The 18502-nt window shown below is 31.1% G+C and overlaps 1 protein-coding gene across 1 annotated transcript in view; it reads right to left on the bottom strand.

The window, feature by feature from the left end:
- LOC126858295 (dynein axonemal heavy chain 12-like) overlaps positions 1 to 18190 on the bottom strand; it is a 114800-nt gene extending 96610 nt beyond the window's left edge. The window contains exons 1-4 of the mRNA XM_050608499.1: positions 18080 to 18190; positions 17272 to 17512; positions 16948 to 17194; positions 11356 to 11635 (exon numbers count right to left, since the gene is read on the bottom strand). Coding sequence (XP_050464456.1) covers positions 11356 to 11635; positions 16948 to 17194; positions 17272 to 17512; positions 18080 to 18190 — 879 coding nt within the window. The remainder of the gene's footprint in view (positions 1 to 11355; positions 11636 to 16947; positions 17195 to 17271; positions 17513 to 18079) is intronic.
- Positions 18191 to 18502: the final 312 nt, after the last annotated feature.

Here is an 18502-nt window from a genome sequence, read left to right as displayed (position 1 = left end):
CACACACACACACACGCACGCACGCACGCACGCACGCACGCACGCACGCACGCACACATACAAGCATTATTCTGAAAACTGAATGGGTGAAATCATCGCATAATAAAATATTCATCTTTGAAATCTTTTGGAGCTAAAATATTGTTTTAAAGAGAGTTGTTGCCATGAGAATTTTTGATCAGGATGACATGAACAACATTTCCCAAAGTTACAGACAAATTCGCCGAGAACCCATTTTCATAGGTTTGTGCGGGATTCTTTAAATAACTACTATTTTGTACAATAGTATTTTTTTGATTAAAATAGGACTATTTTGAATAGAATTAAAATGACATAATTTTGTAGAGCAGTTTTTTGAATGGCACCCGTTTGACCACATTAAAATTGACCACGGTCCCGTTTGACCACGTTGAAATTGACGTTGCGAATAGCCACGTTGATATTGACCACGTTGCAATTAAACACGATCCCGATTAACCGCGGTCCCGAATGACCACGATTCCGATTGACCACTGTCCCGATTGATCACTGTCCCAATTGACCACCGTCCCGATTAATCACGGTCCCGATTGACCACGGTCCCGATTGACCACGTTGATATTGACCACGGTCCCGATTGACCACGGTGTCCAAAAGCTACAGTGTCCAAAATTACTGTGTCCAATTGAACCGTGTGCAAAATCTCGTGTCCATTTGCACCGTGTCCAATTGTACTGTGTCCAAGTGCGCCGCTCCCTTTAATTGCAACGTGGTCAATATCAACGTGGCTATTCGCAACGTGGTCAATTTCAACGTGGTCAATCGGGACCATGGTCAATATTAACGTGATCAAACGGGACGCTCCCAATTCTGTAGAGCAGTTTTTTACTGTAATTTAAAAATAATACACAATTTTTGCTTAACATTTTTTTCACATTACACGTGTACTTGGCGTCTTTTTTTACCTCCTTTTAAAAAGATAAATTTTTATAGGGATAGTAATTTTCCCGAATCGCCATTTTGCTGCTAGATATGCGACTATTTAAACTCCTGTACACGTGTTTAGCGCATGGTCTAATTCGTAGGCACGTGCTCGGCGCGTGGACTATATCACGCGCGGCACGTGACTAGCGCGTGAGTTTTCGCTTCGCGCGCCGTATAATTCATACTGCATGCGCTCTCTATATTTCTTTTTCTTCCACTTGTATTAAGCCTTTGGCTTGTTTACATTAATTCATGTCGCTCCTTCTTGTGATATGGACATCCAGCACTCTTTCCACCGTTTCGGTGATCTACAGAGTGGTCCTGCAACTTTCTGGCATTCCATCCTGCGCTATTTTTGATAATCATCTTTTATCCTTGACAAATGGTCGTTCTATGCGCTTCTTCTCCTCCATATCCATCTAACTATATCCTGCGTTTTGCACTTGTCTCCAATTTCTCTGCTTGATCTTATCTCTTAATGTGAATCTTGCTATTCTTCTCAATACATCTCGGTTGTTCTGAGTTTTTCCTTGGTTTTGAATATTTCTGCTCGAATTTCTGCCGCGTATGTAATTATTGGTTGGACATAAGATTTGTATATCCGTACTTTCGCCTCCTTATTCATAAACTTATTCCATATCACGTCAGGCAACCAGCTATTCTTGCTGCTTTGTTGGTTTGATCTCTTACTTTCTCTATTCTGTCTTGTCTTGATGTGAGCTCTACCGTCAGATATCTTAAGGACTTGCTCAATCACCTAATCGTTCACGGCTAATTTGCAGCGAATCGTTCCTTTGTCGCGATTAGGGCTTTTGTTTTGGAGATCTCCATGTTGAATCGTGTTGTAGAGATGTAGAAACTATGCAGCATTCTTTTCAGGTCGTCCTCTCCTTTCGAGTTTATCAAGAAATAAAACCAAAGCATCATGGATTCTTCCGAGGTAAAATTTCAGTCCGGAGGTAAACTAGTCCTACGTTCACCGAACTCCAGGTGGAGACTATCGTGGAGAACCCATGTCATGAAGTCGAAAAGCGGGGGAGAAATCAAAGTAAGAAGTCTTTACAGATCTGAGGCATTTCAATCGGTAGTCGGGGAGATCGAGGAGTATGAGATGGAGATCGTCGCGTTGCAGGAAACAAGATGGGCTGAGAAAGGTTCGCTTAGCGCGGACTTGTATATGCTTCAATATGAAGGATCAAAAATCCATAAATTTAGATCAACAATAAGACATGAAAGTGTGCACAAGGATATTATAACCGAATAAGGGTAATTAACTTTGCAATCGGCAAAAATTTCTTCGTCAAAAGCACAATTTTTAAACACAAAAATATTCATAAACAAATTGGATTTCCCCGGATGGAAATATGCATAACCAAATTGATCATGTTCTTGCGGATAAATGACGCCATAAGAACATATTCAATGTTAGGTCTTTTAGAAAGGTGGATTGTGATTCGGATCATTTTTTTGTAATGCTAAAATTAGAAAATGTCTTTTGACAAACAAAACTAATGGACAGCCAATGGGAACTAAACATTTAAACGCACAAAATATTATCGAGAAAGAAAACGGATTAAAATACACAGTAAAAGTAACGAAATTCGCAGCCTTAGAGGAAATAGATAAATCGGATGATAACGCGATTAACAGACAATAGAAAAACATACGCAACGATAATAAAATCAGCGAAAACCACGGTAGGTTTTTGTAAAAGAAACAGAAACAAATAGTTTGATAAAGAATGCGTAAAAATTGCTAAAGTACAAAACGAAACATGCATCTCATGTTTAACCTATAATACAAAGGAAACTCAAGAGCAGTTATTTAATAATAATAATAGGCAAGCGATTCATGTTATATTTAAAAATAAGAAGCTTCAATATCTAAAATATAAATCGAAGAAATAAATAAAAATTGCTAAAACAGTAACGTCCGCGGTATGTTCATGAAAATAAATAAACCTAGAAAGAGATTCCAAGCTAGGAAAATGATGAAAGATGAAAACGATAATTTAATTACAAATGCAACTAGAGTATTAAACACTTGGAAAAAATATTTTGATCAGTTATTAAATGTTGAATTTCGGAACAACTAGAAAATAGAAAGCCTTAATATTTACACCGCTAAGCTCATGATTAATGAACCAACGATTGTAGAAGCGCAATTAAAAGACTAAAGAATCACAAAGCACTGGATAATGATCTGATTCCGGTAGAAATAATTAAATGGAAGGATATAAATTATTAAAAGAAATTCATAAATTAATTAATATGATTTGAAACTAAGTGAAGTATTGTCGGAACAATGGAAAAATTCAATTATTCAAAAATTCAATGGAAAAATTCAGTTATTCCGATTTTCAAAAAAGAGAACAAAATGAACTATTGAGATATTCACTTTCACCAACTTGCTATAAAGTTTTGTCAAATATTCTATTGATTAAGCTGGTACTATATGCACATGAAATAATTGAAGATCATCAATGCGGTTCTAGAAGAAATAGATCGACGACAGATCAAATCTTTATTATTTGGCAAATTTCCACAAAATGGAAATTTAATTAATCTGTACATCAACTCTGCATTGATTAAAAAAAAAAGCATATAATTCGATAAAGTCAAAAACAATGTTTGAAATTTTGATTCGTTTGGAGATACCTAAAAAATTGATTACGTAGTTCAAGTCCGTTTAATACAAGAGTTTGAGTAAAGATTGATAACCAAATGTCGGAGATTTTTAATATCTATAGCGATTTGAAACAGGGAATGCATTGTCACTCTTCTGTTTAACCTAGTATTGGAATATGCCGTTAGAAAAATGCAAGAAAGTGAAGATGATTTGTAGTTGAACGATATAACTCAATTATTAATATATGCGGACGATAGTTTTGCTGGAGGATAATAGTGAAACTAATTAATATCACAAAAACTCTAATAAATAAAACGAAAGAACTCGGATTGCAAATAAACGTAAAAAAGAACTAAATACAGGGTGTCTCAGAGCACCTGTGTCAACACTCGTGGGCAGAGGACAGTAAATTCCTTTAGAGAACAGAAAAATCCTTTACTATTTTGCAATTTTCGCAATAATTATTGAAATATTAATTTAAAAATTGGCGAATGAACACGCGTTTTGCGCTGCTATTGCGCGGCTAAGCCATTGGACGTATGCTAAGCGTGACAGCGAGCTTCGTAGTGTCGCACGGCAACGAAATGTTTGGTATCCCTCTCGTCGCGAGGCCAAACTTTTCGTTATCGTGCGATACTACGAAGCTCACCGCTGTCACACTAGAACGTACGTCTCGTGGTCCAGCCGCGCGATAGCCGCTCATTCGCCAATCTTTTTAAATTATTATCTCAATAATTATTGCGAAAATTGCAAAATGGTAAAGGACTTTTCTATTCAATTTACTGTCCTCTATCTGCCCACAAGCGTTGTCACAGGTTCTTTGGGACACCCTGTATATGATCACTAATAGATTTCATAATATCCAAAATGGCGGAAATTTGGCCGTTCGTGATAAAATATTTGAGCAGATTAGTAATTTTATGAATTTAGGATCGATTTTAAATCAAATTAATGCAATAAGAGGAGAGCTTAAGAAAAGAATTAATTTGGGGAATGTGTCATTCGGTTTTCAGATAGCAAATGTTCGTCATTTTGACGTCGAATACTAATCATGTTCATATGAATGACATCAAGTGATCAAAAAGTGACCAAAAATTGCCCATAAATCTTTTGAATAACATTAAAATGACGTCATCATATTACGTCAATATGACGGAATATTTAAGTCTTATATCGTTTTTTTTTTGTCAGTGTCATAAAATCTATAAAAAGATGCTATTTTATCTCAATGAAATCTTTGATAGAAGATATTCATATTTGACGATATTTATGATTTATGATATTATAATTTATTAAATATATTTGTATTTATAATTATAAATTTATTTATTTATTCTATTATTTTATTTATTATCTAAAAGTTAAAATTATAATTTTTAATTAAATCTAATTTTTAATAAATTTAGTTTTAAATTAATTAGCTATTTAAATTGTTTATTAATTAATTATTTATAATTATAATTTTATTAAATAATTAAAACTTCACGCAAGTTTTATAGGTAGATAATATATCGAGATTAAAAATAAACGCGAATATTTGGATCAAAGTAGCGAAAGCGAATAATGCCTTAGTGAAAATAAATAAAGATCAAATAATGCATTTCAAAATTATTAAATATTTAATTTATAACAATATTAAATTTACTATATAATGTAAAATATATAAATTATCATTTTCAAAATATAAAGTTTTCTACCTTTATATAAAATTCATATACATATAAATAGTAAAACAAGCATTGCGAACGTAAAGTGAAACATGCCTTAAATTACGTAAATTACATGCGTCGTTATACTGCGCACGTGTTTTTCTTTTTTTTTTTGCTACACCGGCGAAAAAGAAGGAATGAGTTTGTACTAGTCTGTCCTTCAAGCAAGTTTGTGCAAGTCCATGATTATATCGTATTGCTCAGTGTACATTTTAGAAGACGCAGGAGAGAATTCTGTATTTTTTTATTATTTAATGTACTTTTACTTTCTTAATTATCTAATATTAAATGATATTAAAATGACTTTTGTTGGAGTCGAATTTGCTAATGAAATTGTTGAAGAAGAAGCATCAATTGCTTTTGTGCAGCGCTCATGATTCATGCCACGAAAGAAAGAGGTTTGTGACCTCCATATAAAACTGATGCACAATTTAAGAAAGCATTCTTTCTTAAGGAGAAACCAAAAAGCGAGACATGGAAATTATAGTGTCAAACAAATACTTTACTCTTATGATATATACACACACACGCGCGCACGCACGCACACATGTATATTCTTATATATATTGTTACGTCCTTGCGTCGTATTAGAGGCAATAAGTCTGAAGCGAGATTATAGAGGAGGATTGTCTCCAAGTGGTTGTTATGGAATGTCGATAAACGGCAGCCATGTTAGATTTAGGGAAGCCGTCTTGCAGTGCGGCTGTATTGGAGACAGCTCCGTCTTTACATTCGGTTCACTTATTACGTTGCTGTGTTATTATTCTAATAAAGTTTCCCATTTCCTAAACAGATGCTTTTCTTTCGTGTGAGTGACACGGTGTGCGAGTGTAAAGCCAATCTCGATAAATCTCGAGCCAGCGGACGTAATATTTTGGGGGCTCGTTCGGGATCTACATCAGTGCACAACGAGCTATGGCTACATCGGAACAGCAAATTTTGACAGCTGTCGATACGAAAAAGATTACGAAGTGCGACTCCGCTCTGTACCGCAGGGCCGAAAATGGCAGGGGATTCCGCGACACAAATTACGGCATCAAGACAATCTCTTGAGAGAGTTACTCTTCAATCTGCGCTGCGAGAAATACGGCAGCTTTGCGAGGAGCATCTAAAAGAACGAGCTTAGCTTGAGATGCAGCTTCTGCAGCGGAATGAGATGCTCCGCGGAATAGAGAAAAGGATGCGACAAATGGACATACAGCTAAGTCATTCTAAGAATGGAGATAGTTTTAGAGCAGGAAGTTTTGAGGAGGAGAGCGAGTTAATAAAGAGCTAGGTTATAAATTAAAACCGGATAATTTTGACGGAGATATCTCATTGCGTGAATTTCTTTCACAGTTTAATTTGATAGCGCGAGCGAATAATTGGAGCGAAAGTATGAAGACGATAGTGTTAGCATCTCGTTTACAGAGAAAGGTACATTCCGTATTAGATGGAATTGTTGAAATAGAGGCACTAAGATTTACGAACTTGGAGTCAAGATTAGAATTATGTTTCGGGGAAGGACACCTAGCTCAAACGTTTTGTTCGCAATTTATATTAATAGGAGACAAAAGGTGGGGGAAGATTTACCAACTTTGGGAGTGGAAATTGAATGATTGTCGCGCTTAGTTTATCCTGAATGTACGCACGAAGTTCGCGATAAGGTCGCCTGTGTTCAATTTATTGCCGTAATAACGAACGAATTTTTAAAACGGACATTACAATTAGAAAATATAAACTCATTAAAATCCACGATAGAAAGAGCTATGACGATATAAACAATTCAGGAAAATAATTTTAAACATTTAAACATTAATTATTAAAATTATTATGATATTTGTTTTGTCGATAAGTGTATTATTTAATTTTATGTTTATTATGTTTAGCGGGAGCTGTTCAAGATTGAATTCGTGGAAATTTTGAGAAGAGAGGCTTTGAACATCTTATTTTTGGAGACTGCCTCATCCGCTGTTTTTGATTCGCGGTTTTCCCGTCGGGTCATAGGGCGAATGCCAAGGCAGAAACTTGAGGAGTCCTTTTTTGGATGTTGGATCTACGGAGGATACCCCCCTCTTGTCTAATGATTTTCGATAGTAACGTCAAGGAAGATAGATTCCCGGAATTCAAGAGACATCCATCAGTACTTTTACCTTGACGATTTTAAATATTTTGTATATTATTATTTTCTATTATTTAATATGTTGATAATATATAATGTGATATATCATTTGATGTATGTTAATGATAATAGATGTACATAATATATAAATGAACATATACTAATAAATTGAAATTTAAGTATACTAGTTAATTATTATTATATCTTTTTTGACGTTTTTATATAAAACTTTAAAAATTTTGTATAAAATACAAATATTTAATATAATAATACTTTTATTATATAACATAACAATAATTTTCATATAACGTGGAATATTGTGTGGACAAGTCTGGATCCATATACACTACTAAAAAAAATAGGGAACATTTTTCATATTCTAAAAATTGGATTATTTTCAAACCTAAATTATACATTACTAAAAAAAATAGGAAACATTTTTCATACCTAAATATTGGACTATTTTCAAACAAAGTTGAAACTCGACGAAAAATTATTGTACACAAAATTAAAAAACCATTTTAAAACTTGCAGTTTTAACTTTAACGCACTATCAGTAATTTTTAATATTTTTTTATCTTGTTTGTTTTGTACTTTAAAAAAGAACATATTGTTTTGTTCTCTAAAATTACATATTTTTGACACTCTGCAGCTCGATAAAGAACTCTCGAAAAATTCAACTTAAGTTCCATAAACTACAATATTTTTCCTACAAAATGCTTTTTTTTAAATTTTTATACAATTTTTTTTGACCGAGTTACACCAGTTTGAAATCTATATTTTTTAAAAATGAAAAAATGATAAAAATTTTTTAAAAATCACTAATAGCGTTAAATTTAAAATTTCAGGCTTTATAAAATGCTTTCTTAATTTTTTGTCTACGATGATTTTTGGCGGAGTATCGACATTATTTCTAACAAATACAGTTTAGTTTTAAAATCGTATAACTTATTAAAAAAAAGAAAAATTTTTAAAAAAGCATTTTGTAAGCAAAATAGAAATGTTGTAGTTTATGGAACATAAAATAAATTTTATAAAAGAAATTTTTTTATCGAGTTGCAAAGTGTCAAAAATACGTAATTTTAAGAAACAAAACAATGTATTCTTTTTTAAAGTACAGAACAAGGAAGATAAAAAAAATTTTTTAAACCATCGATAATGCGTTAAAATTGAAACTTCAAGCTTTAAAATGCTTTTTTAATTTTATGTACAATGATTTTTCGTCGAGTTTCAATGATTTGAAAATAGCTCAATTTTTAGAGTATAAAAAGTGTACTTTATTTTTTTTAGTAGTATATTTTAATGTAATATGGGCTCGTTAAATTTTTATATTTTGCTTCGATGTGTTTTATGCGACTTAGAGTTTACGAAAAATTGTCTTTCAAGTTATACATCCTGTAAGACATACTTTGCAAATTAGAGAAATTCTAAACACAAAACAATAGTGCTGTATACTGACGTATGACGCAAAGAGACGTATGACTTTGTTTATATATTTTATATATCAATGCGGCGTAGTGGGGTATACATGTACACATACTCTTCCCCCCCTCTCTCTCTCTCTCTCATTTATCATATATAAAAGAGTGTACACAAAAGAAAAATCAAACTTAAATAGTGTGAATGCCCCTTGATGGACAAAATCGCTTTGCGTGTGTGCGAGCGAGCATACGTACGTGAGTCTGAAACTTATCCAGGAAAAAAGTCTCGTTTGCTATATACGAATATCATTTCTCTACAAATATCTTTCAGGATTGACAGCATCAATCTTATTCAAACTGGTCGCAATCGAAAGCTTGCATTCATATTATATGTCATATCACATTATATATTATAAAAGTGCAGTTAGATTTTTTATTATGGCTCTAGTTCCTGAGATATTTTAATCGGAAGTTTATAAAAACCATTATACATAAAAGACATAAAACTCCGGATAAGCTACTTGATAGTGCCGTGGCCTCTGTACATAGGCAAACTCTTCACATGCCAGAAAATTTTTGTCATGTACTTGGCGATTTTTTTTTATGAACTTGGTAGCGTCGCGACGCTACCTCTTGATATTTTGGAACATAAAAATGGGCCTGTATTAAATTATAACTATTGTCAATGATACAAATAATATAAAAAAATCAGTTTTGCAAATTTATCATTTTTTATCAACATTTACAGCAATTCAAATAGTTATTGTAATTTGTGGGACAATGCAGAAATAATAGAAATACATAATATTGCGAAAACAACAAATAATGATATTTTCCATATTGAAAAACATTTTATTAAACGGTCACCGTTATATTTATATCTGTGCGACTCATCGTTACTTAATATATATATTCTCAATGATTTAAGTGATCTCAAAATATAGCCTATTAGTCTCATTAGTATTGTATTACCTTACATTGATGATAATATTTACGTATGTTTTCCAATCATACATAATTTCGATTAATATATATTTTTTTAATTGATAATTTTTAATTACATATTTATGAAAATTTAGTTAAATTTTATAATCACAATATGCATATTGTGCAATGTCATTGTGTAATTTGAGATAGCTTAACATATCACAATATGCATTGTGATTGTGAAGCTCAATAATTAAACTAACTTAATTATTAAGTTTCCATTATTACGTTTCTATTATTACATTTATTATGAGTTTATATTTTAATTTATATTTTATTTAATAATAATTATATGAATACAATGTATGAATACATGTATTAATAAATTTCTATTTATTTGATAATAATTATAAAATTAGTAAAATATTTATATATACATATACACCTATTTCCATTTCCAAATTTTATACATAACTATATAATTTATTATATATTTTATTAAAATATACATATATATATACATATATGTATATATATATATATATATATATATATATATATATACATATACATATATGTACATATGTATATACGTATACATATATTTAAATAAATAATAATGTTTTTAAGATGTTATTAATATAATAACAATTAACAAGTACACATACACACATACAATTTTAGTCAGTGAGAAACCAAAACCTAACGTCAAAATGATATGCGCTTGCTACCTGAGTTGTTGTCTAGGCGTCTGAAAATTGGAATTTACAAAACGATTATTTTACCGGTAGTCCTTTATGGCTGCAAAGCGTGATCTCTTACGTTACAAGACAAAAAGAAATTTAGGATATTCGAAAATAAAGTGCTTCAAAAAATCTTTGGTGCAAAACGCTATGAGGAAACGGGAATGGAGAAAATTACACAATGCGGAATTACATCAATTATATAGTAGACTGTACATCATTATTAACGTCGTGAAATTGCGACTATTAAGATGGGCAGGTATGGAGAATAATCGAACGACATATAAAATATTTATTGGTAAACGCAGTGGTAAAAGATCTTTGGGTAGAATAAGTCATAGGTGAGAGGATAATATTAAAATGAATCTTAACGAGATAGGGTACGAGGGTCGCGAATGGAGGAAACTTGCTCGGGATCGGAAATATTGGCGAGATTTGGTATTTGCGGTAATGAACTGAATCGAGTTCCTGACGCACTTAATAATAATAACAATAATTTTTATTTAGAACTCTTCCACTTTAAATATGTAGTATTTCATGTTATTATACGTCAAAAGTGTGATTCAGGAATAATTGTACATTTTTTGAGGATATATATTCATTAATTTTTTTTATTTGTAATATTTTTAGCATTTACCAAATGAATTCGTTATTCTCACGAATTTATTTTTCCAAGCTTAAAAGTTTTTTCAAGTCAAATTTTAAGTTTCGAAGCTTTAAAAAGGTACCTTAAATTTTGATGGTTCAAAATTAACTTCGAAACTTTGAATTTTTCGTAGCTTCAAATCTTCAAAGTTTTCAACAAAAATCTTATTTAATTGAAAATTCAGAAGATTTAAGTAATATTCTATTATATTTATTACCTGCACTATGCATAATATTTGTTGACCCACGACTGACAGGACTTCTAATTCAATACGATTAAACTCATCGAAGCAGGACCACGCGCCGCAGCTCACCAAACCCTTAAAAAATTTGCCCATATTCTTGTAGTCGAGACCTTCGGAACAGTTGAATACTATACATTGCACAGCAATAATTCGACTCAAGTCCTTGGTTGTTTCAGTTTTGCCAGTTCCTGCTGGACCCTCAGGTGAACCATTCAGATGCAAAGAATATGCACCGATTAACGTGCGATAGCATCTTTGGTTCATTCAACAACAATTTGAATTAGTATGAATATACATATTAATATTTTATTGTGTTTTTCTAGATTTCTATGTTTTTTTTCTAAAAATTTTCTTTCTTATTTAAAGACTTTTTGCGTTTCAGACTTTTATTATTCATATAAGATTTATTGGAGACTACTTTATTTTGTGATGATATTAGAAAAAGTAATAATAAGTCATAAGAAAATAAATTAAAAATGAATAATAATATTTTTAACAATAATGCTTTTCTACTAAGTTCATTTTGAAAAATATTGATTTAAGAAAAAAATAGCAAAATTTAATATATCTTTTGTAATTTTTGAATTTATATACACTACTAAAAAAAAGGTAAATATTAGGTCATGTTCAAAAGTCAATGACCTTGACATATATTGTCAAAGTCATGAATAACCCTGAATAACATTCAAAAAACCATCGCTCGCTATTTATTAAAAAGTTATTAACAAAAGAATTTCCATGAATTATATGTAATTTTCAGACAATATGTATGTTTTATAATATAAATCTCTAAAACTTAAAGATAAAATTAAGTTAAAATTAAAATTAAATTAAAAAAATAAAGTAATACTTAAGATTAAATTTTGTACATATTCTGTACATGCGTAGCAGAAAGCGCGCGCGCGCGCAAGCACACACACACACGGGGGGTAGGGTGCAAGGGGAGCCTTCGGCCACCCTACCGCACCCATCCCGCCGATAGGCAGGGTGCTCGCTTTACAACTTATAAAATACATGCTACATTGTAAATCAAGGTCCACCCTGTTTATCGGCGAGGTGGGTACAGGATGGGGGTCAAAGGCCCCCCTTGCATTCCTCCCGCCGTGTGTACGCGCGCGCGCATGTTCCTGTCCATGCATGTACTTTGGTATATTTCAAACTTTTTTTGTTAATAACTTCTTAATAAGCAACGAGCGATGATTAAATTAGAAAAAAAAGTTACTCAAAATTATGTCCTTGACAACATATATCAAGGTCATTGAAATCGGTGAGACCGCCCTTAATCTTAAGTTTTACCTAAATCTTTACTAGATTCATTCATTTCGCGATGGACACGAAACAAGGTTTACGAAGCGTTTACGAAGCGTTCAAAGCAGGTATGGGATGGACTTCACTTCGCGCAGAAAGTTGCAAAATCATGTGAAATCATATAATTATAAATCTTGATTCGCATCCAAAGCACAAGACGATATAGGATGAACCTCACTCCTCGCAGAAAGCTGCCCATTGTACAATCTTGCTTTGCATTAAAAAGTGTATGCGTGGAATCAGTATTTTCCATCCCTCCCCTTACAGGGGGACTCCACTACCATTAAAATTAGATACAATGATTTGGATTGAATCTCGCTTCGCGTGAAAACTTGTAAACTCATCTGGAACTTCACTTCGCATTAAAAAGTGTATGCGTGAAGACATTGTATTCTGCCTCCACTCCACCTACGCAGAGACTCTACTATCAAGAAAATTAGATACATAAGTTTGAGTTTAACCTTGCTTAACGTGGAAAGTTATTCTCTTGTTGAACAGAGTATATATGAATACTACATATAATTTTTCGTATGGGAGGATGTAGGAGAAAAAGTTCTACTTTTCCACGTCTACGCATTCGATTTAGTACACATAAATTAATGAATCTAGTAGAGATTAATATTATAAAATATACATATTATCTGAAAATTGCATATAATGGAAATTCTTTTGTTGATAACTTTTTAATAAACAACGAGCGATGGCTAAAACCTTTTGAATGTGTTCAGTGTTATGATCTTGACAACATATGTCAAGGTCATTAACTTTTGAAGATGATGATCTTATGTGAATATTTATAAAAAAAAAAATAGGGAATACTTTTCAAATCACAAAAATTGGACTATTTTCAAATTGCTGAAATTCAACGAAAAATCATCGTAGACACAAAATTAAAAAAGCATTTTAAAGTTTGATGTTTCAACTTTACATGCTATTAGTGATTTTTTAAATTCTTTTTATCTTCTTTGTTCTGTGATTTAAAAAAGAACACACTGTTTTTTTTTAAAAGTACACATTGTTTTCTTATAATTATGTATTTTTGATATTCTGCAACTCGATAATAAAATTTCTTTAATAAATTTAACTCAAGTTCCATAAATGACAACATTTTACTTACAAATTGGGTTTTTTAAAATTTTTCTATTTTTTTTACCGAGTTACACGATTTGAAAACTAAACTATATTTGTTAGAAATAATGTCGATACTCGGCAAAAAATCATCTTAAACAAAAAATTAAAAAAACGTTTTGAAGCTTGAAATTTCAACTTTAACACATTATATTTAAAAAAATTTTATTATTTTCTTATTTAAATAAAAATACAGGTTTAGTTAGTTTGAAACCTGTGTAACTCGGTCAAAAAAAAAAAAAATCGTAGAAAAATAAAAAAAAGCATTTTGTGGACAAAATGTTGTAGTTTATGGAATAAATTGATTTTTTCGAGAAAAAATTTATCGAGCTGCAGAGTGTTAAAAAAATGTAATTTTAAGGAACAAAATAATGTATTCTTTTTAAAAACACAGAACAAGAAAGATAAAAGAGTTTTAAAAACCACTGATAGCGTGTTAAGGTTGAAACTTCAAATTTCAAAATACTCGTTTAATTTTGTATCTACAATGATTTTTCGTCAAGTTTCAGCAGTTTGCAAAAGAGCCCAATTTTTATGGTATGCAAAGTGTTCCCTATTTTTTTTAAATAGTGTAAACTATCTTTCTTTTAGCGTAAATTTTTTAACATATATTTCAATATACATATTGATTATCGCCCTGTACAATACGTAACAAAAAGGTTGAAACAAATCATCATCGAAAAATCCTTCATTATTTTTTTGCTGATGAATACGCTTTCATTTGTTTCCATTTTTTTTGTTACACTTTGTTAAATAAAAGTATTTATATATATCTTATTTAAAGAAATGATAAGAAATAATAAAAATATGTTTTCAATTTGTGAAATATCAAAAAATATATACAAGCAAAAAATGATATTACTTAATTATCCGGATTGGGAAAATTACTTTATAAAAGCAATTCATTACCATTACTTATTACCAATTTTTAAAACTAGTTTTGTTATCGTTATTCAAATAATAAAGTATCATTACGAAGGTTCATTCAAATATTGACAAAGGGTGATCCAGCTCCAATGACCTTGACCTTGACATATGTTGTCGAAGTCATCGCCCTGAGTAACTCAGTAAAAGTTTTTAACGTTGTTTGTCGTTTATTAAAAAATTATTAACAAACAAAGTTTTGTAAAAATCAAGATTTATACGTAATTTAATAATGAAAAACTTGATATTAGACTTAATTTATATTATAATTTAAAAGTTGAATAAAGGATTGAAATAAAAATAGCCCTTCGGGGCATGTTGACTAATTACATTGAGATATTAGTTGTAATGATTGGACTTATTTATTGTAAGGGAGAATAAAATATTATTATTTCAAAAGGAAAATTACTATTTAAAAAGATTATTTATTCTATTACAAACGCGAATTTATTTTTTATTTGCCAAAGAATTTGTTTAGTTCATTCATATAATTGACATTTAATTTTATAAAACATGATTCATGTCATCAATAATTAATACTCTATAATAAAACAACTTTCTTAATATTGTGCCATTTTACTACCGTTGACTAAAGCAAATAACATATTTCTAATTAGATCCTATTGTCAGCCTGTTCAATATTGTAAGTTACTCAATCCTTGATTGTAGAGTTGGTTGACCAACATGGGAAATATTAGAAAAATATTGAAATATATTAATTATCATTAAAATAAGGCAATTTTAATAATTTCATTCGATAGTCAAATATACATTTTACCGAAGACAATAATTGCTACAATGTATATTTCTTTCGTTTCATTAAAAATCAAATACTGAAAAATTGGTCAGTGTCAATTTTTCCTACAGGCAGTACAAGAAATTGAATGATAGAAAAATATTTCATATAGAAATTTTTATCATAGAAAAATAAGACCTTGCTATCTATCTCAGAATCACAAAAAATGTACGAAAGTCCGCCGGAAAATATTCAATGGATCTTTGACCAATCGACGATCTATAAAAAAAAAGCTCTCGAGACTTGCAAAGTCATTTAGTATTCAATTTTTTGACAGTGATTATTCATGTCATAATGCACGACCGAGTTCTCATCAATATCTTCATTCAAAGGTCCGAATCAAACACCGGAATCCCTAAATTATCCCCAAAATTAGCAACACGATTTAAAGATTTTTTTATATATTTTCTCACTCGATAACCCATTTGTATACTTTGTTTTTGATATTTTTATTTATAAAAAGGATAATCATATATTGTATTAACCGGCCGATTTAATCTTAATAGAGGTTTCTCCTAATCATTTTGACGAATGTTCCCAAACTTGTAACAGTCGCGGAGAAAAATAAACTCAACTGTACATACACACATTTATACAAACGCGATTATTATCTTTGTTTATATAACATGTATTCAACTTTTTATTAATTTTTCTAATAAATAAAATTATATATTTTTTATTTAATTAATAAAAATCGTTCTTAATCCCTCTCTCATTCCCAGCACGAAGATCACACTTGATCCCATCTCGCGTAAAAGAAATCAAATTCCTTGACCAAAAAGGGACTACCAAACAAACGGAATGAACAGCATAATAGCGAGAAATAACAGTTTTGAATAATCATTTATCTGACTTTCAGACCTGCAAGTTTGTTTGACCCAATTCTTACGTCGCGAAGCATTTGATTTCGAGATAAATAATAAGAAAGTTGTTGTGCGTTTCATTGACTTATACTTCCTAAAGTCTAAACATAACAGAATAATGAGACAAATTAATTGATGTAAAAAAACAAAATTGAAAATAGCCCATTTTTGCAACTTCAATTACAAATTTTTCAAAATTCTAACATGATGAAGCAATCTCGAAACCGATATTGCACAATCAAGTGTCGAGCGTAGAAGTATCATTGTGAAATAAATTAGATGATAAAATTTCACGGATGATAAAATGTCAGATGAAATGTCGGATGAAAGTCGCAAAAGATAAAATGTCGAACAGTAAAATGTCAACGTACAAATGTAACCTGATGTCATAGTTTTTTATAATAATATTATTAAAAAACCGCCGGTATTACAGATATTCATAGATTTCTTCTGACTATGTTAATTAAAAACCTAATTATTTAATAAAATCTAATAATCAATTAGTTCTTATATGTTACCTTATATTTTATTTTAGATATAACATACCTATCAGTCAAAGGCGTGATTACGAGACGTGGACAATTACCGATGTATTCGTAAGCATATTCTATTGTCGAATAGATAAGTCTGACGTAAACTTCGTCCTCCCAATAATAACGAAGTTGAGCTAACCATTCAAAGTCCATTTCATCAGTGATCCGTTTTTCACTAAGAGATTTAACGACATCCATTGCATGTACATCGATAGTAATAAGAGCGTTCAATGTTGTTCGATTTTGCTTGGATAGTTGTCCTGCAATTTAATTAAAATTTTTACACATTTTTTGACAGAATTTAATATAATATAATGTTTGTTATAATATTACGAACCTCTAACTAGAATGACCAATTTCAAGATTTCAACCTTTAATTTCTCGTAAAGGGATTCCATCGCAAAGGGTGCATGATCAACTAAACAATTTTGTACTTCGAGAGTCCAATAGATTTGCGAAACGCATAGAACAACCATGCCAGGCCAAATAAGCACCCATGCTATTCGTTCGTTTATCTCGTAGTCCAAATAACTTAAATAGATTTCCTCTCTTACTGATCGTACCATCTGTTTCTCCACCTATAGCATTGAGTTTTATCCAAATATTTAAATATTATATATAAGTTTTATTCAAATATATAATATCATATTATAAAAGTAATAAAACCAATTCCTTTAAACGCCTATATTAATACTCGATTAAATCCTAAAATCCAGTTTGAATTATATGTTTTGCTGATATAACAAATCTAAATAGAATATGATCAAGATATAGTTATTACCGAAAACTTTGCATGTACAGGAATTATTTTAATGTTTCTATTTAAATATCTTTATTTCCAAATAATAAAAGAAATTTTTGTAGTGGAGAATGGCACTAATGCTTACTGTAGCCATCATCTATTTGCAGCAAAAAAACTAATGTATTTGCATTTATATATTTTTTTTAGTCCGACAAATAATTGTTATAAAATAATATTTATTCATTTAAAAAATGTATGAAATGCAACTTGGTGAATCGTGGATCGAACTCGAGTCTTACGTTTTCTGGATAACTGTTCTTATCATTGATTGTGAGCTATAGACCTCACACCAAAGCTACCATCGTGGGAAATAGGAGCCTCCACTACTTATCGCGGGACTTACTAACACAGACGTAGCTGCTACGTCATAGCGTATACGTATAGCCCTGTATCGCAGCAGAGATACTACTAACACAGACGTAGCAGCTATGCGGTAAGTAGTGGAAGCTCCCATTTCCCATGATCTGGCAGCTTTGCCTCACACCTTATGCCATTTTAACACAGTTTATACGATTTCAGAGCTGTTGATGTTGGAATCTCGCTCAATAGTGCCGATGTGACGACTGTCATGGAAAGAGGGTGGTCCGTAAATGTGGTATAATCGGCAAGAAGTTCACTTTTTATAAAAAAATAAGTCGAACTTGCAGAATAAAATTTTTTCATATGTCTTTTTGGAAATATTGCCCATTCTGTTGCATATAAAGCTGGACTTTTTTCACTAGAATATTTTGAAACATTTCCAGCATGTTTCAACTTTTGTGACTCA

The sequence above is a fragment of the Cataglyphis hispanica genome, chromosome 24, assembly GCF_021464435.1.
Source record: "Cataglyphis hispanica isolate Lineage 1 chromosome 24, ULB_Chis1_1.0, whole genome shotgun sequence".
Taxonomy (NCBI): domain Eukaryota; kingdom Metazoa; phylum Arthropoda; class Insecta; order Hymenoptera; family Formicidae; genus Cataglyphis; species Cataglyphis hispanica.
The sequence above is the reverse complement of the archived record's forward strand: the minus strand, read 5'-3'. Positions and strand labels throughout refer to the sequence as shown.